The 23,522-nt window shown below is 42.1% G+C and overlaps 1 protein-coding gene across 2 annotated transcripts in view; it reads right to left on the bottom strand.

Annotated features, from left to right (window-relative positions):
- clstn3 (calsyntenin 3) overlaps nucleotides 1-22,439 on the bottom strand; it is a 30,958-nt gene extending 8,519 nt beyond the window's left edge. The window contains exons 1-13 of one of the 2 annotated variants that reach the window (XM_085471660.1): nucleotides 22,037-22,439; nucleotides 21,087-21,153; nucleotides 18,632-18,754; nucleotides 17,063-17,273; nucleotides 16,680-16,888; nucleotides 11,963-12,112; nucleotides 10,928-11,113; nucleotides 10,557-10,844; nucleotides 7,600-7,712; nucleotides 4,916-5,075; nucleotides 4,187-4,246; nucleotides 3,920-4,068; nucleotides 1,080-1,228 (exon numbers count right to left, since the gene is read on the bottom strand). In XM_085471660.1, coding sequence (XP_085327786.1) covers nucleotides 1,080-1,228; nucleotides 3,920-4,068; nucleotides 4,187-4,246; nucleotides 4,916-5,075; nucleotides 7,600-7,712; nucleotides 10,557-10,844; nucleotides 10,928-11,113; nucleotides 11,963-12,112; nucleotides 16,680-16,888; nucleotides 17,063-17,273; nucleotides 18,632-18,754; nucleotides 21,087-21,153 — 1,865 coding nt within the window. In that variant the 5' untranslated portion in view covers nucleotides 22,037-22,439. The remainder of the gene's footprint in view (nucleotides 1-1,079; nucleotides 1,229-3,919; nucleotides 4,069-4,186; nucleotides 4,247-4,915; nucleotides 5,076-7,599; nucleotides 7,713-10,556; nucleotides 10,845-10,927; nucleotides 11,114-11,962; nucleotides 12,113-16,679; nucleotides 16,889-17,062; nucleotides 17,274-18,631; nucleotides 18,755-21,086; nucleotides 21,154-22,036) is intronic. The other variant, XM_085471661.1, reaches the window with a different exon arrangement.
- Nucleotides 22,440-23,522: the final 1,083 nt, after the last annotated feature.

Genomic DNA, 23,522 nt, shown 5'->3' with positions numbered 1-23,522 from the left:
CTTGAATCCTTGGGAACTTAAAAGCAGTTAGTTGGGGAAAATAATCTCCAGTGTGACTCTTGGTCTGATAACGATGATAATCTTATAAACAAGTGTCTAAAACAGCAGCCGATAAAGACGGCAACAGGGATATCTGCACTAGAGTTTGATCAGATGGGATTTGTGAGGAAGGACGCTATTTTGAGTATAAATTCACAATATACCACGAAGTATATGTGCCGCTCTGCCTGACTGAATTAAATTTTCATCAGCTAAAAGTGGCTGCTAAAGCCTGGGAGCTGGTTCACAGTTATTAAGCACAGCGGAGCACTGACCCGGAAACAGAGTTTGTGTGCTTTTCATCTCCAAGCCAGGTGACTCAGTATGATTAACACTGAACCGATGTGGGTTATTTTTCAGGCGGACTATGCAGGAGCTGAGCAGCGGTGTGTTGTGCATATCAATGACAACATCTACAGCAAATAGTAAAGATAACGTTTCCATTTGGGTAATTATTTAATGGCTGCTTTACAATAAAGAACAACGATTAAAACCCCCCCCAAAGATTTCGTTTACCAAAGCAGTTACTGGGTGGCTGAATGGATAAGAGAGATAAGATATTCCCTGTTATCGCTTGTTTTGAGACACCTTGTTCATTACGTAATCGCCTCTTTAATCACACGTCAGTCCTTATCACCGCCGAGGCGTGGTCCACATTTGATGAGTTCAATGTCAGAGGAGAAGGCAGCAGTGAGTGACACTTCATCTGACAAGTTCAGCTGCTCAAACTCAATTTCTGCTGTTGGGAGATTTCCAGAGTGCTGATTTACATTCCTCTCTGCCTTTGTCATCTTTCACTGCCCCTCTTTGTTTCCTGCTTTTCTCCAATTCTGTTTAAATAGCACGAATGTTTTGTTTCCACTCAAAGGACAATCTGAATGTAGTCAGATAGCAAATTTGTCTTGCAAGAGGTTCCTGATTGCATCCTTGCATTTAAATTACATTCTGGCCTAGGAGTGTGAAACCAGCACGTCTTTATAACTCAGTCTTACATGTAATATTACTGAGGTTCATGCACACTCATCTTTGTGTTTTTGTACCTGAGGGAGGTGGTAAGCTTGAGCGGACGAACGCCAGGGGTGGCGAAGCGTAGAGAGTTTCTGTACGTGACCTGCTGCACTGCACGGTTAAAGCTCTCGATGTCGTCTCCTTCCAGCACTAACACAGACTGGCTGGGATTCACGTGAACCTGGAGGGTCAAAAGAGAAGGACGCTCATATTAATTTACATCAAAGCTCCCGGCAGGTATGGACCGTTCATGTTAACCCTTAAACAACAAGTCTATTTTACTCACTAGAACGACAGAGTGGGCACATTTATGACCATTATCCGACCATTGATTTGATAAAAGAACACTTTTTCATCATAATGTCATTAATTGTTTTCAGCAGTTTTCATACAAAAAGGAGTGAGCCCGACTCGTGTCCAGCAGTTGAGCTTTTTTCGTCATCATTTTGGGCATTAAGTATCTGCCTCAGTGCTTTTGCAGCAGTAAATATTCACTGTAAAACAATGTAGGGATGTCAAGTGGAAAATTACAATGAAGTCAAAATGTATAATGTAACAAAAAACAAAAGAAAAGCATTTTCAGGGGTCAGAAATGGTACTACACTTTCCATTATCCTTGCAACATCAGTGGTCAGGTTCCTGTAAATAATATGAAAGGTTGCAGGAGAAATAGAAAAATTCATGGTTGGAATTAATATGCTGAAAAAAAAAGTCACAATGGCACGCAGAGAGTCATGTCCATAAGTATCTGGAGCCTCCTTCACTTGCATCAGCATCCCTTTAGACTTTAGACAATAATGGCTGTAATTCCTAAATGAATGCAGTTCTTTTGTCAAACCACTTGATTTAAAAGTGAAAGTCTGCACTTCAATCACATGCTGATTGTTTGATTTAAACACAATGTAGTGGTGTGCAGAGGCAAAATTACAAAGGAAAAGTGTCATTGTCCAACTACTTATGCAACTAAGTGCAAATATATTGTAGATCAGCGGTCCCCAACCCCCGGGGCCTCGGACCGGTACCGGTCCGTGAGTCGTTTGGTACCGGGCCACGAGGGTAGAGGCTCAGGTGTGAAATGTATGGTTTTCAGGGTTTTTATCGGTTTTCAGCGTTATTTTGTTATCGTTTTTATCGTTAACTCGGTTTTCCTGGGTCTTTTCACGTGTGTTATGAATAAATCTTCTTTTTCGGTACCGGTACTAGTTTTATTTTGTTGTATTTATCCGCGACACCTTAAAGGCCGGTCCGTGAAAATATTGTCGAGCATAAACCGGCCCGTGGCGCAAAAAAGGTTGGGGACCGCTGTTGTAGAGGACAAAAATCACACTCAGCTCTTTGCTTAGGTGTCTGCAAGCTCTGCTTTCAGCATCAAAGCAAACAACATGCACATGTGTATGGTTGAGCAGTGGCTTGTTTGTAGAGTTAAGTAGCTATTGTTCCTTTGGTTGACATACTACACAAATATCAATGGACCTGGTGCAAAGTATGTTTTTTTTCCCACATCTTTCAGCTGCTCCCTTCGGTGTCGCCACAGCACATCATCTACCTCCATCTTACCTTATCCCTAGCATCCTCCTAATTATTTAAAGCACATGTTGCTGCTTTTTAGTCTTAAAAGCTACAGAATAGAGGAGAAAATGACTGAATTACCAATTCTGCTTTAAAAGCAAAGACCATAGCATTTAAGGTGGATTTTTTCTTCATAATATTCGTAGTTTCTCACGTGGCCTCTTAGGGAAATTATTTGCCCACCCCTACTTTAGGTCAAAATCATAACTTTGGGCAGTTATTGAACATTTATCTGCTCGCGCATTACAAATGTTTGGTGGTGAATGGAGCTACTAAAGCTTAAAAATCAATATGGATTATCCAACCAGCAAATACATGGTTTCAATTCTTATTGTTTTGTTTCATTTTGTCGTTAAACAGCAAAAAAGTTTAGGAGCATTGCTCAGGTGAGCTGTGAAGATGCTACACCTGTGTCTTCAACCAAGCAAAAAAAAAAAGACTTAAGTGTGTGCACATTAAGTGTGGGATGACCTCGTTTGCAACCTTTTTTTCTGCACCGAAGATGCAACCTGCTTAACAAACTAAACACACAAGTGTGAATTATAAAACATGACGTAACACGCTTGAATTTATACAGTATTTTTCTGGACTTACTGAGCACTTAAAGCACAGCCTAAACATATATTCATTTAGAATCACTAATTAACATGTCTTTGGACTGTGGGAGAAGGTTGGACAAAACCAAGTGTCAAACAGTGAGGCTCCAACTGAGGGTTGAACCAGAAACCTTCTCACGATGAGGCGACATTGCTAACCACTCCAATGCCACGCTGTCCCAAACACAGGGAATGTTGTAAAGATGGATAAACTGATGTGATTTTTCTGTAAATGGTCGATATCCAGATGTTTTCCTCAATAAGTGAACATTTGGGATTTTTATATGAGACACTTTAAGTTTGCAAGGATTTCGGGACTTCAGAAGCCGAAAAAGAGCTGAATTATACTGTATCGTTATTTTGATTTTATTTAAATGCAGGTCTAAAAACTACAGTATTTGTCTTTTATAGAAAAATTAAGATTCATCTTCCACATTTAAGGAATTTTTTTTTACAGTTTACTGTACTGTTATACGATTTGTACTTTCAAGGATAATGTTGTTTATTTCCATGCAGTGTCTCTGTCATATCCCAGCTGCACTGCATATAAAGTAACCATGAACCACAAACAACCTCAGCCATCACGGCATCAGCCAAAAAAGATTTGGAGAAGAGATGTGTTTGAAATGTGGATATTAAGTGACTTTCCCAGACGGGAATAACTGGAGGTGTGTGATCTGGCAGCCTAGAGCTCCCTTAGCTGTTACCTTCATGCCAGAGCCCAAAGTCTCCAGGTCGCCAAAGTCCAGCCCCTCCCTGCATGCGTACAGGCACTCGACCACGCTGTGAGGCTCCACGCTGCCAGGACGCACCGTCACCCCAGACAACAGGCCATGGTAACTGCCAACATACTTCACTAAGGTGTGAACACACATAACATCATCCCATGAAACTTCAACTACACCAGCAATGACACAGCAAAATGGCAGACCGCACACCATCACGCTGACAACAGTGTGAAACAAGAAGGTCACCTGAGTCTTTACCCTCTGGGATGGTGTTGTTTAGTATCTCCTTCTGCTTCTCCTCAGGCTCTGCAGGGAAAGCGGCGCAGCGGGGAGAGAGAGGGGGAAGAGAAAAACAGAAAACAATGAGGCGCTCCAAGAAATACTTTTCAGTCGAGAGGGGCTTGAAGAGCAAGCGAGAGGAAATCTGAGGGTACCAAAGATTGACAGGGAGAATAAAAAAAACACAGGCAGCAAGAAAACTGTTGACAATCTTCAAAAATTGCAGCATCTCCTCATTATCCGGCAGCAGCTGCTGCCACGCAGGAAACGGAGTGACTGTGTGTGTGTTTTTCACTGCTAATTGGCAGCCAGAGCTTCCCATTTTAACCAGCGGCTCAGGTGTAAGTGGCTGATGGCTGTCTGGCCTTCGTGTTGTTCTGCTGCCCTGAATAATTGATAAGTCAGTTATATTATTAGCCCTCAAAGACAAGATGCATCAAGTGAATTATAACTGAGTGAAATGAAAGGGAGAAACGGCGCGGTGTGAAACGTCTCAGAGGCCTGTCTCGAGATGCCTCACGAGGACTCGTAACTTGCCAGAAATTGCATCCTGCTATCTCTGCTGATGTTGGGTTTAAACGACATTTCAGGGATGGAGAAACGGAAACGAGGATTCAAACTGCTGCTAGCAGCTTTCAGACAGGAAGCAAAGCTTTTCTTTGAGCTGAGATGAAACGCGCAGCATGTTAGTCTCACCCCAGCAGGCACCGATGAACATGCGCTGACGCGGGGCGGGGTTCGGGATGGCTCCGTTGTCGTGGATGAGGGCGGGGTCAAAGGTCACTCCATCCACGTAAAGGGTCACTGATGGGAACTGGACGCTGAGTGAAAGATGATGCCACTCGCTGTCACACACCTGTTGGAGGGAGATAACATGGAGTCAGCATGAGTGCATTATCTGGGTGGAATGATTACTCAGACTCTATATTTAAATAAAAGTACCACTACAGCCATGGAAAAATACTGTGAAGCCCTACAACCCTGCAGAGTTTGCATGACTTCTCCTCTCATCAAACAGCTTGGCTCAGGTATTAGCATTAAAATGTATGTGAAACAACACTCTGAAGACGAAAATGTCTCCTATTATTGTTGTAGCTGGTTCAGGAAACAGTTTTAACTAATAAAAATAAAGTAATGCTAGTAATTTGTAAAGTTTAGCTCAGTGGTTCTGAACAAAAAGCTTGGAATCGTTCAAAGGGTCACAAAATGGGGAAAGAACCGTTTTTTATGTTCTAATTCATTTTTATTTTTATTTCTTTTGGACAGTTTAAATTAGTTTAGTTTCATTTAGTTTCCAGAGTGTGTTTGCTTATTTCAGTTTAGCTTAGATTTAGATTTTTATTAGTTTCTACATTGGCTTTAGTCTTTATTATTTATGATGTTATTTTAAAGAAATGCCAGAGGTAAGATTTAGGAAAATCAGTACAGATCCCAAAAATCCCTAATCCCAAAACTAAGGACATTTGTTCTATACTTTTAGTTTAGTTTAGTTTTCCAAGTTAGCTTTTTTTAAATTTTTGAATTTTATTTAAATTTTAGTTAACCTAAATGTTTTGTCCACATCCAGCTTTACCTGTAATATCCTTGGTAGGAACATAGACTGTATAAAAAGACGGGTACACCCCGCTATGACATCACAAACTGGTTTGAGAGACCCTTTCTAAAGCGTTAGTGCTGGTGTTGTGTTGGTTTTCTTGGATAAGAAGGAACCACATTTGGATGAGACGGTGGAGTGGTAAGTTTGAACCAGATCCATAGACTGTATGGGTTTAATACACAGACACATATACCTGCTATTTAGCACTAAATAACAGACTAATAAAACCTCACTGACTAAAACCAGGATGGACATATTGTCTGTTATTATAAATAATTACACAACAAGACGTAATACTTGTCAGATAAATCTATTAAATAATGCTTCAAAAGACACCAACAACTCAAAAACAGCAGAGAGGTCCAGTTCAGGGTGAGGCTTAGCAGCTACCAGCTACAGCTGCAGCAACCTCGACCCTCATTTTAAGTCATGATTCAGTACAAAAGTTATAAAGAAATTCACCCCTGTACATGCAATGAAGGAAAAGCTGTAAGGTGAAGTTGGGCATGCTAACATGTGTGTGTGGTGTGACTCGTGTTTCGTGCAGTTTCTTCTGGGGGGGTTTGGGTTGGTTTTCCTATATTTTTAAGCCTTGAAGGTTGCCACGTTGGTAGGAAATGAGATAAATGAAATCCGACTATGCAAATTTTCTTTGCCTTTGTGGCTGTTTTTGCCACTTATTGAATACTTGTTAAAATTCAAGTCAAAGTTTTGAGGTGAAATTTGCTTTTGGAACTTCTGAAATCCAATCAAGTGACAAGTTCCCCTGACAAGACATTTCCTTTTGTAAGCTGCAAGTCAAAATTATAATCCAAATGATTCTACTACTTGAGTATTTATATATATTTATAAATGTACTTTCCACCACGGGTGAATTCCTGCAGACATTTGCTGTGATAAACTTTCTTTATCAGTGATGTGTAACCTGAAGGAATACAGCACACAAATGACAGGGGAATTACAAAGGCAGAGGGAGTAGGAAAGAAAGACAGGGTAATAAGATATTGAGGTCCAGACAGGGGGATTTAACAAATCTTCTCTGTATCAGCTCAGCATCCTTTAATCCATGTGACTTCAATCTGTCTGAGACTGGTGGCTTCCGTCAAAACAAACCCCGATCACCCTCCACCACGTACACCAAACCACAGCCTCGCATGCATCCAGGTATACAGGTGTGCCGAAAGACCTCGCTACTTGTATTCATGTATTCGGATGCATGCTGGACTTTTAACCTCACAGGTAGCTTTATGATGAAAGATATAGATTTAGAGCCGAGAAGTATGTTGTGATACATAAAAGGTTCGTGCAGCGACACAAACATCTTCATGTACTCGGCTGAGACTGCGCGTTTCACCACGGTGCTGAAGATGCGGTGTGATCAGAACAGAAAATGAGTTCCATTTTGTTCCATTTCCTTTTTACTGGGAACGGACTGCACAAAATAGTCCGAACAGAAATTGATTTTGTAAATACGGATGACGCACAGATCCTCTTCATGCATGAAACATTTAAATGATCTCGTTAGAGAAAGCCCGGGAGATGAAAGAAAAAGCCTTTTATCCAAATAAACAATAGGGTTGTCATTTCACTCGCTCTGCATATATCCTCATCTGTAAAATAGCTAAATTTCCAACGAGGGACGGTTCTGATGTTTGACATGGCACAGACATAAAAAGTAACGACTGAATTTTCTTCTATTTCAGCTTAATTTCGAGCTTGAGAAACAGAAGAAACTGTGCAACCGACAGCATCGAAGCTGAGCGTTGCACTTCCCTTCAGTTACCTGCTCCAGTTTCCACAAGAACTTGACGGGGCGAGCGGCTGAGACGTCGGGCCAGTAGAAGAGGGAGAGGCGGCAGCCGTGGACGGAGAGGGAGTAATGGGAGAAGGAGTCATCTGTGGAGCAGGAGAGCAGAAAAACAGAAGATAATTGGCGCAGGCCTGTCAGAACTTCTTAAAATCATCCAGCGTTTCTTTGGGAGAATAAAGAAGAAATGGGAAGAATTACTGGTTTGCTGTGGTGTGGATTCACCAGCCAGTGGAGCGGCCAGTGATTCTGACAGTAGACGGTGCTTCATAATATGGATGTGGTGGCAAATAAGCTGTATTCTAATACATGGAATCTGTATGCACATCCTCAACATGGTAGCACAGAAGATTTACAGTTGGGGCAATCATTTGTTGGTCAAATACCCAGTTTCTGTAGTTTTCCCTCTGCACAGTGGATTATAAATCAATCAAGATGTGATTAAAGTGCAAACTTCCAGCTTTAATTAAAGGGATTTTGCAAGAATTTGCATTAAGTGTTGTTGGATGAAAATCCTTTGCAGTCTAGAACCCATGGACATCACCAAATGCTGCATTTCCTCCCTTGAGATGTTCGGCCAGATTTGGTTGTTGCTGTTTGTGGGTCTTTCTGCCTTTTGCCTTCAGTTGTTACAGTCTCTGGGTCTAAGAATCAAACTTTTGAGTTTTGTGTCTTTTTTTTAGATCATTTCCTGATTTGTTTCTCCGTATTTATGTTCCCAGGTTTAGGTTTCGCATTTAATTCTGTTCTTGGTTTCAGTTTGTTTTCTTGCCTCCCTTATGTTTCTGTGTCTGGTCTAATCCAGCCTCTGTGTTTTGTCTTGTATCCCTTTGTGTCGAGTTAGTTATAATTCCTCAGTGTTTATCCCTTTGTTCTTGGTTTCTGTTCTGATTTAAAGTTTGTTGTTTTCTGTCCTGTCATGTTTTATCGGCCTCGTCTGTGTTCCCTGTGCTTTGTCGAGTTTTCCTCTGCGATTCAGTGTGTAGTATTTTCCCGTTTTATTTTGTTAGTCCTTGGTCTCCTGTGCCCTGTGTCTAGCTTTACTTCCCGTGTCTCGTTATCCATGATTTGTTCCTGTTGTGTCTCCCACCTGTTTACCCCTCACCTAAATGCCTTGTGTTTAAATTGTCCGTGTCTTCCTCCTGGTCCTTTGTCACATCCTTTTGTGATATCCCATTTTGTGATTCTGAAAAGCATTTAGAGTTCACGTTTGCCTCTCGAGTCCTTCATACTGGGTCCAAAACCTGCCTCCTGCACAGTATTAGGTGACATCAGCAAATCAAAAACATACTCTGATGACAAATATCAACTCATTGATATTCTTCAATGAATTGGTCATTGATGAACATAACATTTCTTTGCTTTGAGAAACTCTTTATTTGCTTTGACTCATTATCCATTTGCACTGTGAAGTGCTGTCTGATTAGTTTTGCAGTCTGAATCTAAACGTGTACACTTGATAATTCATCCTGCTACTTCTATCTGTGGCCACATCATCAATAAACACTAGCTGCCATGGATGCCCAGGCCGTAACATCGCCTCCACCATGTTTAACAGATGATGCTTCTGTTTTACCGTCATTCTACTACAAGTTCATCTTGGTGTAATCTGGCCAAATTTTCTTTTCAGGCTCTTTTACATGTTTTCTGGGAAAGTCTCACCTGGCCTTCGCGTTCTTTTACCAGTGGTTTGCAGCTTGTATTTACATTAATGAAGGTTTCTCTTGGTTGTGGACCTTGACACTGATACAGATACCTCTTTGAGAGTTTTCATGGCTTGGTTGTTCTCCTTAACCATGAAAAAAAAAATACTGTCATCATCCACTTTCATTGGCTTCTGTGGTGTTTCATAACGTGTCAAATTGTCGATTTAAACACTCCTACGGCTTATTTAATCTCTCTGATTTATTTTGGCTTTTCAGCCCAGTGATGGCCTCCCTCCCTCGTACTGATATGTCTTTGGGTCTCATATTTTAAAAAAATACAGTAAAAAGCCATAAAATACAAGGTAAATGCTTTGAATCAACTTCAGATATTATGTCTGCTTCATTTATTATGAAATAACAGGTGAACAGGCCTCACCTAGCCGTGAAAAAGCTCATCGGTCAATTATCCAATGATTTTAGAGCCTCTGAAAACAGGGCACTGTGTGTAAACATGGCTGTAAAGAGTTAATGTAATACTTTTGTTAAACCCCTTGAATTTAAGCTGAAAGTCTTCGCTTTATTTGTCATATATGTACATAGAGTCTTTGTCCAATCTATTATGGCTCTAACTGTATGGAATAATTAGCATATTAATTCTTGAGTAAAACACAAACACATTTATTGAACTTGTTTAAGAACAGACAAAAAAATGTATAATTTCATCTTTGAGTCAAAGTGAATCTTTGTGCCAAATTCCCTCAAACACTGCTAAGACATCACGCTCACGAGAATGGGACACACGGACAGGCGGACGAGGTGAAAAGAAAAAGGACCAGCCAGCTTCTGCTGCTGGTGCAGACGCACGACGTGACTTTACATTCAATCTGAAACTCCACCATGTTTTTCTCACCTGTGAATTTTATCAAAAAGGAAAGCTTGCTGAAAACTGCACCCATACAAAGTCACACAGCTGAAAATATTCACATTACCCATAATATTGTTCCTGGCACAATTACAGTATTTTACTCTTCTTCTGTTTTCCACTTGGCTGCACAAGCAGAGCAGCTGGAGGTTAAGTGCCTCTCTCAAGAGCACCTTGATAGTAGCTTTAAACAGTTTTTTTTTCAGGGCATGATTTTCCCCCGAAGCTCACGTGATAAAATGGTGCCCTCTAAGGGTTTAGATGACTGAGGAGTGGATAGAAAAGTGAAGAAGCAAAACCATTTCTAACCACAACATCACTCGCAGTCCCAAAGGCTAAATTAATGTGCGAGGGACAGCGCTTACCATTCCTGACGGTGCTGCAGACAATAGTCTCCTCCTCCTTGCGATTTCCTCTGGTTTGCGTGGTCGCAGGCTGGATGTTGGCACCACCTCTGCGCATCCACAGCTGGAGGGTGAAGTGGTCGCCGGATAGTGCGGACACAACCGAATCGGGCACGACAGCGACGTGGTTGGAGCCGTTGAAGGAGAAGATCAGAGATGAGTCGGAAGACGGGAGAGTGGGCAGCGCTGAAGTCCAGTTAGCGGCAGGAGATGGAGGTGGGAGCAGGTCGACTTCGCCCCTGACAGCACCTGATACAAAAAAGAGAGGTGATAGAAATAACGGATCTGATGTCAAAAGGTTAACATGTTTTCAGTCATAAGCCTGAACCCACCACACAGACGTCGCACAGATCTGTCGGAGTAGCTGTCTCTGTCACAGCCTTTCCCGATGTGGCCGGTCTGGAGCTCTACGGTGGCCTGGATGTTCCACACGGTCTCTTCACAGGTCTCCAAATGCAGGCTGGGGAACAGAGGGATGCTGCCTGACCCAGGGGTGTACTCTACACGCTTGGTCCATCCTGAAAAAAAAGTATCAATACCCGCTTCACCTTTAACATCTGAGCCCTTCTGACCTTTTCTACACTCCTTTAGCATCAAACGCAGACGACTCAGACATTAAATGTCTCGAACCATCGACTTCCCCTAGCACAAGGTATGCCTGGTGTCTGATTGCGGCCATGTGAGAATTACCACGGGTAATTTGTGGAGTGATTTCCCAGCGAGGGAGTGGGCGTCATGTCTCGGCTAAACCACGATAGTGAGAATAAATATGACGCAAACATTCCCCTGCTGTGTGATACATGTGAGAGAAGGCAACCTCAGACAATATCCCAACTTGATTCTCCAGTTTTTCCCAGAGTTCATGTCTGAAAACTGCTTTGGAGTTAACTACCCTTATCTTTAAAAAATGTCAAAGCCGACTGACTCCAGCATGCTAAAAAGGGGAAAGTGTGTTAAATTTATACAGCCCATCTATCCCTAACGTCCTCCTTCACTACATCCATGAACCTCCTCTGTGGACTTCCCCTTTTAAACAGGAAATCTACTGTCTGAAAAAGCACGTAACATTGCTGTAGTCGTATGTGTGATCTAAAAATATACTGTCACAGTTTAACTATGCAGTTACCTTCCCTTGATATTACTAAGATTCAACACCGCCTCTTTAAAACACAGTTCTTTTGATCTAAACATGCAAAGGTGATTCATCCAAGTGGCAGCCCACACACTTTCTAAATCAAAGTGAAAGTTTCATCTCCCCCATCACCACAAAAAAAGGAAAATATTAAACAACTAAAGCGCACGTATGTGTAAAGTCTCATCGGCCTTGTTCTGGGATCAGAAAAAGAGAAGTGCGTGTGAAAAATTACCGATCCAGCCGGGTTTGCAGGACGGCTTGACCGTGACAACAACCTGAGCGTCAGCCTGAGCGCGGTTCTTTCCACAGTCGAAGGCTGTCACCCAGAAGGTGTGAACGCGCTGCCGCTTTGAATCCAACGGCTCTGTGTTCTTAATGTTTCCTAGGAGACACAGAAAAATAATGAAACAAAAAATAAACCGGGGAAAAAAATAGAACATTAGTCACCCAACCACAAGGTTGTTGCATAACTGAAGCTCGGGTCAAATAAAGACCCATTGATAAAACCGGCACATTCCCAACAGCAGAGCCACTGCCCTGTTAAACGCGTCATGCTCGGTGATATGAAAGCGAGGACAGATTGCACACAACAGGATAAAAAACTGAAGGGTTTTCCTGTTTTTAGAGATAAAGATGAATAAACAGCGAGTATCCGTGATAGGCTGACAGCACTCAGCATGCCAGCTGACAAACAATGCTAAGGAAAGAAGATGGTGTGACATGGTGAGAGGGAAAAACAGAGGGATGAAAGAGACAGAGGTAGAAACAGGAGCAGAATAGACAAATTGAAACAGAAAATAGACAATAAACAGCCCACAGCGTTTGAGCAAATCTGGAACAAAAGGTTGCTGTGCTGTTGTATCAGTCTGACCCCTAAAGAAAGGAACCGCTCATCCTCGGCAAAGCCCTCCAAGTCTGGGACATTTCTGCACAGTCATACCAAAACAGGGTCCTTCTCAGTTGCTGTGACACTCTGTTAAACAGCTGCACTTGATCCCAAACCAACCAGTCAAAGGATTCAGCCTAAAGCTCCAATATTCATTCATTTTCAAGGTTTTCATTGTTGTTCTAAACAGATTGTTTGGAGCTTTAAATCAAACAGAGACGAGAGACAGCACACAACACGCATTCAACCGCAGGGCAGAAGATATAGATGTGAAGGAGAACGTGCTCTTTGTGGGATCATTTTACATGTAAATGTGACCAAAATCACAAGACAGCTGTTGTTTTCATCTTATTTTTTTAAATTTATGTGTATAGTGATTTTATCGGAGGACCTCATGGTTATAAAATCAAGATTTTAGCAGTGCAGAGTGGCAACATATGGCTTGTTAACAATGTAGTCTTAATAGGCCACATTTGTGTCACTTTTCACAGTCTTTTCACAAACTAACAGCAGAAACAGGAAAAGTATGTGGATGAGATCAGCTTAATGTGAATTAATCTGTATTAAAACACACTATATGTGAGCACAGAAGAAACAAACAGATGTGACCGATGGCAATGAAGCACAACAACCCAAACCCAGCTCTCGCTTTTTGGCCAAATCTGTGCTAAAGTTTGCACGCCTTCTCACGTCATCCCTCCGCATTACAGCTTGGACATAGTGATGGAGCATAATTAGGTCCCACGCCTGAGGAGGAAAAACATCTAATGGCTCTCTTAGGTTTGTTTTGCGTGAAGGTGCCTCCTCGTCGATTCTGTCTGCTGGCAAAAACTGATAAATGTGTAAATGCTTCTGTGCAGCGGGACGGTCTACCAACAAGATAAAAAATATATTTTTAATAAGCTGTCAAACCAAAAACACGAGCCTTGCTCTGTGGAGACCAAAGTTCATAACGCTGGCAATAATACATGGGGCATCAACACCAAGAATGAGAAAGCTTTGGGACTCTGTTACTCAAAATGCCTACGCCAGCAACAACACAGCAGCTTGTTAACATATAAATAACCTTCACAGGGTAGTCAAATAATCCTAATATAACTATAATTTCCAGCTACAGAAAGGCACTTTGTCAGGATTCAAACCTCCAGTTAGTGAGTATGGTTTGTGCTCTGCGTTCTTATGAATCAAAGCTAAAGGTAACATCAGCCATATTTACTGCTCCGCCTACCAAGGAAAACAAATCAGTGCCTCCAACCCAACTCCCTAAAAATCAGCTCTTTCTTTTTTGTATAAGAGTTTTAGTTTATTTAATAACGTCACCTGAAATTTGACCGTTATATTCTGATTACTTTTTAACTTTCAGGCTCTCAGAGCACATATGACAGGGTTGAAATTGTTATTGTTTCCAGCTTTATTTACTTAAAAACGTGCAGGAGGTGGTCACATGACATCCTTGGAGCCTTTAAGCTTCACTAAACCAAATCAGTTTTACACCCAGTTCAAGAAGACAAAAACTTGTTTTTGTTCAGCCATATTTAGGCATCAGTTTCATGTCATAGTTCGAAAAGCAAAACTCCAATTTAACACCAATTTAATGTCTATGACAGAGACCAATAAGCACTGGTACCCTCCATGTTTTTGAAGTGAATTCTGGTCAAAACCAGGACTCCTTTTAATCTGCAGTTTGAAAACAGCCTCACGTTCTAGCAGTGATTTATTTGAGTTTATGGATAATTAGCGCAACATCAAATATCCACAGGTCGAATTTATCAAATTATTAAATATTCAGTTTAAGCGATGATCAGTTTTGTACGGCAGCAAATTTCTTTTTAATTAATCCAAAAGGTCCATGGGTTTTATTATTTATTTTACAGAACATGTGCCCGCTGTGCCACAATTTGCTTGTTTTTGGTGCTGTCTGGTTTACTAACTATCAAGTTTTACTATTCAAATTAACATTAGGATACACGTCTGTTTATTAGTTTCATCATATTTTTAAGACAATAATTAAAACATGAGAAAGGTATTTTAAAACTCACTGACAAACCCTCATTATACAGCAGCAGTTTGCCCCAAAGTGGCACAACAGCCAAACAAATGATGGCGGAGGGAATTTAAATGCTTCTTCTCCTCTACAGTATTGTCATCTGTATAGAGACGGTTAATTGCTTGTATTGTATATTTGCTTAAGATGTTATTTTAACAAAAATGCAGAGAAAGTTTATTTAAACAGCTCCTGAGATGACATGTTAGCACTTAGCACTTAGCACAGGGGCCTAAAATGAAAGAAATGGCTAACGTTTTCCATTTGAGATCGTATCAGGATTTGGGCCCACCATCATAGCTTATGCTTTTACTGAGTGTTTCTGATTTTTATAAAATCATTAAATATGAGTTCTTTTTATTAGTGATGCAATTATACAGAAATTACATGTGAAATATAAAAAAAGTGCAATTATATAGTAAACATTACTTTTAGAACAGATTAATATAACTGATCTGAACACTGTCATTGTCTGAGTACAGGATATGGTACACCGAGTAAATAAACTGGACTCAGTATCATTTTCAGCAATACTCAGATCAACAAAGCAATGATTTCATGATACTTGATATAATTCAGTGGTTTGAAAGGTTCAGTAAGGTTGGAAAACTGCAAACTGCTCCTTTAAATCATTGTGATCACACTGCAGTGTTGCATAAACTATTAAACAAAGAGTTTTATGTTTCAGGGAGATGAAGTTATGTTCTGCTGAGAAGCAGCATTAGATAAGGGCTTCATATTTATAGAAACACAGAAAGGAAAATAAAATGTCTTCTATCTGAAATAAGGGTTTCTCTCTTTCTCCTAATGCGTCCTGTTAAATGTGTTACTTTGTCAGCTGTGTAATGTGTGCTTTTTGTGTCATAAATCTTTTAAATGCTGGCTGAACGACAATAAAAATGTTGGGGTACATTTCTAGGGAGGAAAATCTTACAATCTTACATCTGTTGAATAGCTGTAAATTCAGTGTAATGTGGATTTATGTTGAAAACATATGTATCCCTGATGGTATCATGCACAGGAAATCCACTATAAAACTCAAACTTCACATTTTCAAATCAGTTTAACAGAAAACCTCCAAACTCCCAGGTGACAGATTTGAGAACATTCAAACTCAGTTGTTTTTTAAATCTATCGCATAAAATAATGATCTCAATGTTTATTTCCATTTAAATATTTCCCAAATCATTAGCACTTAAGCTAATGAATGGATGTTGTGGAAACAACTCGATAATTAGGCAAAAATAGTTGATATAAAGAGTACCTGTGATTACTGAATCGCTCTTGTATGGGATCACCTCTGAGGATTTTGTCATCAAAACATATGTAATCCACTGGGACACTGAGTCCTCAGGTGTCTGGAGTACATTACACGTTGGTTAGGAAAAGTTGCTTGAGCGAGGGAATAATAGTTGCGCTTATTCACAATTTAAGGGGAAAGGTCTTTTGACTGCTGAGCACTGTGCTTATCTCTTTTTGACATCAAACAGGGCAGTAAATTTTGAGGCTCAGTTCCTGATCTCTGCAGAAAGAAAAGAAGCAAGCAAGCGGTCTTTCTTCACAGTTTTGGGGTTATACAAACCCAAATATACTCAAAAATACAATTAAATAAATAGGTGGATTTTGCACAATAAGCCCCCTTTAAGCCGAACAGCTGTTGCGATGTTGATGCAGAGACAGAACAATCGTCCGCCCACACAAAGTCTATTTTAACATCTTTCGGTTTCTACCTGAGAGGAGAAGAATCATAAGTGCCTGCAAATCTTTTCACTCTGTCGCTATGCAGCAGCGTCTGGTGTGTATGTTCTTCATGTATTGAGGACATCCGGAGTTTAGCAGTTGAATACTGATCCGAATATTGAATTTTGTTATTCTATTTGAAACCACGGCCACCCAAGAAAGAGAGAAAATAAGGAAATAATATGGTGACTGGCAGGCATATTGTATTTTTCTTGGAATCAAAGGGGAAATATGGATTAGTCTATGAGGCTCTAATTTGCAAAATGAGATTCATCTCACCATCGTTGTCAATAGCAAAGGGCACATTGGGAGTGATGATGTCATAGAAGCAAATCTGGCTGTACTGCGGGGAGCAGTCGGCATCCAGAGCCTCCACGCGTACGATTCGGTCAAACAGACGCCCTTCTGGGACAGAGGCCTCGTAGCGACGCTCAACAAACACGGGGGAGAACTCGTTGACGTCGTTCACGCGAACGTGCACGGTGGCCCTGAGGAAAGCAGGAGCGGGAAGACAAACAAGTAGGGAGATTACTGGAACAACAGAAAGCAGTACTGGATGCACAGTTTTTACAATGCATAGCTAGAAGAGCCTCAAACACTGACTTTGATTATTGCTGAAAGGATTAAAAATCTGTCTAAATTAGGGGGGGTGGGGGTCTAACTTGTGGGATTTCTTGCTGTTGACTCCATCAGGTCCCTCTCCGCAGTCGTAGGCCTGGATGGTGAAGCTGTGCTCCCGCTGGCTCTCACAGTCCAGCGGCTCCTTGGACCGAACCAGACCCTCACCGGTGGAGCGGTCTAGGACCACAGCTTCAAACTGGACCGAACCGGATCCCGAGGGGCCATTATGGACCCGGAAGCCACAAATTTCACCTGGGTGAGGGAAAGGGGGGCGGCGACAGATAGTAGAATCAATGATTTATTTATTAAATTCTTTATTAAAAAGAAAAAAGCATTGTCTGAATTGGGAACTCTACACTAATGCGAGGTTACATAACTAAACAGAGCGGCTTTGCATTGGCTTAGCTTTGATTGATGAGCATTGATTGGTTAAGCTTTACTCGTTATCTTTAAAGCACTCCACGCTGTGACTCCATCATACGTTTCTAAGTGTTTGTGAACTATATTCCTCCACAGTACACCTGAGATCCTGCAGCACAGCTCTGCTGCAAATCCCCTGGTCCAGTCTAGACTAAAAATGAAGGCGATCGTGGCGTCTCTGTTCTCTGAAAAAAAGCTTCACCGTTCAAATGTATCTTCCCAGCTTTGAATCTCTGCTAAAAACTGTGCACATCTCCTTCAATCAAACAGTTATTTTAATGTTTTCAGCAGCAAAAATTCAATTTAATCAACCCACTGTCAAGTTTAAATAAGTTATACTGCATAAATTAGGACAAACAGATCACACGTGATCCACAGTGGGAAGGGAAATGTCCCACAGTGCTACATTATTGAACCAACTGTGACAATTTATTGTAATATTCAGCAGATTGTAGGTCACATCATCCATCCTTACACCAGAAATGTGCCGATAACTATCTAGATATTGCTTTAAGTGGCACTTTATCTCACGCTGGGAGTCATGATCAGAATAGAATGAAACAGATTGCAGCTGCGACTCAAAATGAAGCGGATCTTCCCTGGCTGACATAAGTCGAAGGTTCATGCGCAAACAGCTAATTTCCTCTTCATTCTTGACACGGGTCCAATAAATTTCAGGGAGCCCCTGAGTAATTTAAGTTGATCTTTTATAATTTGACTGAACATAGTTATTTCCAGGTCTGCAAGTGCAAACACGATAACCTCATTTCATCAGGCTGCAGAGCGCCGCTGACTGCTCCTGCAACAAAGGGTTGAATTACACTATGATGGTCTAAAAATAGTGGACTCTGTGACTGAATGCATTGCTTTTAATATAGGGACCGTCTGTTGGGAAATATGGCTGGAAATGGCAGCAGTCTGACATCTCGAAGTGAAAAATGAGCACTCGTGTTTACTAGTAAAAGTTCAAGTACGTAAACTGACATAAATAAACCTCAAACTGGCCTCAGAGCTGCAGCATCAATCTGTTCATAAAATTAAAGTCACATCATTTCCAATTTGACCCAGTGAGATGATTTCGGTCCGGCTACTCGAGCAGATGATTTGACCTATTTTACCGCAGGCTTCACATCAAAAATGTTCGCATCAACTTAATGCTCTTCCATGCTTCTTATTGCAGTTGGTGTTACCAGCGTAGTGAAGTGGAGCATCTTTGTCGAGGGCAAAGAGAGGGGGATTGAGCAGCACGGTGTTGTCGTTCTCCATGACAATCCCCTGGTACTCTGTCTCGATCCATGGCTTGTGCTTATTGGCTAAACGGCACAGAGAGGAGGCTTTGGGTTAAATGGAGCAATTAGAAGGAACCAATGCATCTATTTTTAACTCTTCATTATGGGTGAGGACATGGTGAGAGTGTGCACGAGTGGGAAAAATACACGATGGATGTGAGACAGTCTGAGCACGTTCACAATCTCACAGTTCGCCCCCCAACCCCCTTTTTTCTTCTCCATCATGGACCACCTGCCCTTGTTCATGTCAAGCACCACTCTGCACACCTTCCTGTCTGACAGTGTAATTAAAGCCAGTCAGATTTCTCCCTATCACACACACACAGAAATATACTTCTCATATCAATCACCTAAACTGACCTGCCACAGGCGCCTCACAAAAAAAAAAACAGAGTCAGAATCAAATGCCTCAGGTTTACTCTGAATTTAACCTTTAATTGCAAATTAATTATTCATCCTGGTGCTGAATGTTCTGTGCTGAGTGATCAAAGGGCGAGTTAATGAGCCAGAAGGATGATGATTTTACACTCCAGCAAAGAGCAAAAACAAAAGCCGGAGTGCCCTCCCTCTGTTGTCCTCAATCTCTTAACACAGAGTCTGAAATCAGACACAGGCAGACTTTTGTTGGCAATCACTTTGTTGTCTTCACAGTGAGTTTTCTCCATAAAGTCTGACTAGAACTAATTTTGCTGTCTCGTCTGAGAGAGGAGAGGGAACAGAGGAAAAATGCTCCTGGTTCTGAATCTGATCGCACCGCTCTCCCTTCAGAGACGGCGCCGGGGTGTCGTGTGAAAGTTTTCTGATTCTTCACAACACAAGACGCTTTTTATTGTCGAACTAGCTTAAGAACATTGGAGGAGGTATTTCCATTTTACTTGCTATTACACTTTTTTAAAAAAGCACGCCGTAATGTATTTTTCATTTAAGCCTGTCACGCTCCGTCGCTGTATCTGAAAATGGGCTCGGACTCACCAGCTATAATGGGCTTTCTGTTAAAACTGAATTTGCTTATGAGGTTTTGTTGTGCTTTAATGAAACTGCATGCAAAGACGTGACTAAAAACAGACTATTTTTAAAAAGATATGCCCGTTTCTGTCAAACCCCTTCATCTTCGGGTGTGACATTATGCTGCTTTGTCTTGAGTGTTTTTGCAGTTAAGTGGTTAATAATTAATCCACATATCAAGAAATTAATCAAGAAATTAGGCAGATTATGTGACAATGAAAGTATTATTAATTGCAGCGATAGCTACATATACTTTAATAGAAGGTTTTTTTTATTTATTTATTTTTACATTTTCACAAATGTCCAAATTATATATGCATCCTTTCATTATTTAATATGACATAAAAGAAAAATTACTGAGCAAAAAAGAAGTAAGGAGCACAAATGTGAGCGTGCCAGACAGTTTGTAACACCAACTGGTTCAAACCAATTTTAGCTGGCACCAAACACATACTGAGGTTTAATACCCAGCCCTAATCAAAGACATTCATCCTCTCCTCCTCCTCTGTTTCCATGGTCCTCTGGTGTGTCTCTTTTTTGGTCATTTATCTCCTGCCCTCTGTCCCCTCTGCTGATCCCCCCTTCCTCCCCTGCCCTGCCCTGCTATAGCATTAATCTGAGCATCAGGCCTGTGGATTACATCCCGGATTACAGATTGAGAGGCAGCTCACTCCATCTCTCTTCCTTCTCTGTGTCCCCTGGCACTCCTCCCCTCTCTGTCACTCTATCGCTCCACAACATTTACCCACCCCTCCTCACCCACACACAGAAATAGCCCAGTCTCTCACACTTTTCCTCTTCTCTTTTCCCTCGTGTCACCTGATCTCACGTACCACCTCTCTATACCCCCCACCCCCCACTTATCAGCATGGATCTTTTCGGCACGTCCTCTCCTGTCACACCTCCTTCTCCTCTTTCTCTCCTAACACCCCCCTCCCACCCCACCTCCCCATCTCTCTGACACTCCATCTCCTTCAATCTCCTCATCTTCCCTGCGTTTCCACTCCTCTACCTTCTTCTCCTCTGACATTCTCCCTCCGCCCGTTTCATCCGCCTTTCCTTCAACACGATAATCACAGGAACAATGATGCTGAAGCAGAGTCATGCTTCTCCAGAATGATAAATCTGCTATAGGCGGGGGAACAGATTTATAATTTTCTCAGAGTCACACCACAGGCGACACAGACACACCGGGTCATGAACATGTATGAGGGCTCAGACGTGCTGCTGAACGAGCGAGGCGTCGAAGCTGTAAATAAAGGAACAGTTCGGGCCAAAACAGCCACGGTCCTGCCTCAAAACCATCATCTCAATACTTCACAATTAACAGTCAAAAGGATGAGGAACTGACCTTTGTTGCCAATGGCAACCGAAGTCAAGCAAAGGAGGAGGAAGGAGAGAAAATTCATTCTGTCCATCTGAGGGAGCAAAGGAAAAAAAGGAGGGGGGAGAGGGGCAACAGGGTGGGGGTGAGGAGAGAGGGGGAGGAATACAGTACATGCATCAACAACTGATCAGCAGTGAGAGGAGACAGGAACAGTAACAAGACAGAGACAGATCAGGCCTATCAACTGGTGCTGCCTGTGTGTGCGCAAAAACATCACTGTGCAAGAGTCAGGTATGTAAGACCTACACAGCAAAAAAAAAAAAAAGAGGCTACACAAGGAGGAACATGAACGATCGAGAAGCTGTTCACCATCACGAGAGTGGCGTGGTTTCAGCTCGAGAGCCCAGGATAGCCTGTGGATCACATGCATACCTGCTCAGGAGTGTGTGTCAGGAGAAAAGGTGGCATGTGTGTGTGTGGCAGTGTGGGTGTTTTCCCAGGTTTTCATTGTGGATTGTTGGAGCTGAAAACCCCTCAAGGACTCATTCTTCAGATGTGGCTGCAGCTGCATTCCCCCCCCCCCCCCCCCCCCTAACCTAACCTGATATAAGAAACCTCTATTATGTTTTCACCTTCACTGCTGCAGTCCTCGAAAAGCTACAGGACAGCACAGATTAAACCAAAAAAAAAAAAAAAGAAGGAGGCGGAAATATATCACAGAAGAGTCCATCTGGTCACAGGTTGTTCAAGGCTAGACACACAAACACACACATTCAGGAGCAGAAACATGCGACTATGCGACAATTTGCAGCCGATTTATATCACAGCCTGCCTGCACTGACACACATTACTACACAGCTCCGGGTACATGGCTGCCGATAGCCGTGTTCAGACATCGCATCGGGAACCCGAGCAGGCTGAATGTCGCAGAAATGAAGGTCTGCTTGAGCAGAAACTTGCAGGTCTGACATTACCGTGCTGAGTGCGGTGATGCTCCTGGTTGGTACCCTGCCTCTACGCTCGCAGCATCCGCCTCTCACGCCCCTGCCGCTCGGCACAGCACGGCAATCCCCCCGCAGGCTGCAAACGACCCAGTCCTCCAGGTGGAGACGCACACAGGCGGATGTTCTCAACAACCCAAGACCCGGACAGGAGGGTTAATCTCCAAGGCTGTGTGATGAGATGCGAGGAGGATGAAGACACCGATGGATGCCCTTGTTTTTTTTCTTTTTTCGGCTCTACGGAGGAGGAACGGGACCAAAAAAAAGACGGTAGGAATATTACGCTGACGTCCCCTCCCTCTCGGCGTTTCTTAACCCGCCCACACTGCGTCCTTCTCCCTCTCCATCTCTCTCTCTCCGGCCCCCACCAGCTCCGTACCAGACTGCTGCTCTGGCTGTTTTTTGCTGTTGAACGCACATTGAGAGTGACTCAGACCTTAACACAGCAATCCATCTCATCACGTTTATCCCCCCCCCCCTCCAACAAATAAAAATAAACTCCAGCAGTAGCATCATGGTTAGATGAGTAACACACGAGCTGCCCCATAGGTTTTTTTTTTCTGTTAAGATTTATTTTCGGATCATTAGTTTTGCCACACAAACCTCCCATGTCCACACTGCAAAATGACGTCATGTCACCCCCCTTTTGCCCCTGTAAGGCACATGAAAGCACAAACATATGAACTACAGCCAGAGGTTGAAAGCAGCATTTTATTTAACATTACAAAAAAATAATAATAATTACCCTCCCCATCTCCTTTGCCACATACATTTTTTTTGTTCCTTTCTACATCTTTTAGGAGTAAGGCATGAAGAAGTCTCTTGGAATAGCAGTTCACATCAATTAATAATCACTGTGTCATGTATAAATATTACCAAAAATCTGGGCTGTCGTTAAAGCGAGGTTCGTCCTCTCCATGGGTGTGCGTGTGTGTGTGCACCGGCCTCAGAGGCAGAGGCCTTTCTCCAGCAATGCATGGATCAGACATAACAGCCCCCCCACCCCTTAGAATAAAGGAGGCTTAGTAGCCAGGACTGTCCCCTCCCCGCCCCCCCCCCCCAAAAAAACACCATTTTATTAGTTTGCTTCCAGTTCAAAAAAAGAAAATTGCACCCCCCTCTTAAAAAAAAAAAAAAAAAAAAGCCTGTTTCTCCCCCTTTTCATATAAAATCAGAACACCAAAAGAAGCAAAACAATTAACTGTAGTGACTGTAGGGCTGTTCACTTTCACAACTGTGCATTTTCAGAGTCGAGGGGCTTGAATCGAGGCAGACAGAAAGACAGATTGGCGTAAACAGAACAGAGGGAGAAGAGGAGATGTGGCGAGAAGAAAACCATCACTGAGGAAAGGCTGGAGAACAATGCAAATCGTTTCATTAAATCTTATCCAAAGCTACAAAAAAGTTCATTTTCAGAAAACATGTTAACTTTATAAAATTCAATTTTTTACCCCCGCCC

Source organism: Copadichromis virginalis, linkage group LG11 (genome assembly GCF_057382275.1).
Source record: "Copadichromis virginalis isolate Kocher_CV1m ecotype Utaka linkage group LG11, C_Virginalis_male_GT1.1, whole genome shotgun sequence".
NCBI classification, from domain to species: domain Eukaryota; kingdom Metazoa; phylum Chordata; class Actinopteri; order Cichliformes; family Cichlidae; genus Copadichromis; species Copadichromis virginalis.
This window is presented reverse-complemented; position numbering and strand designations above follow the sequence as displayed.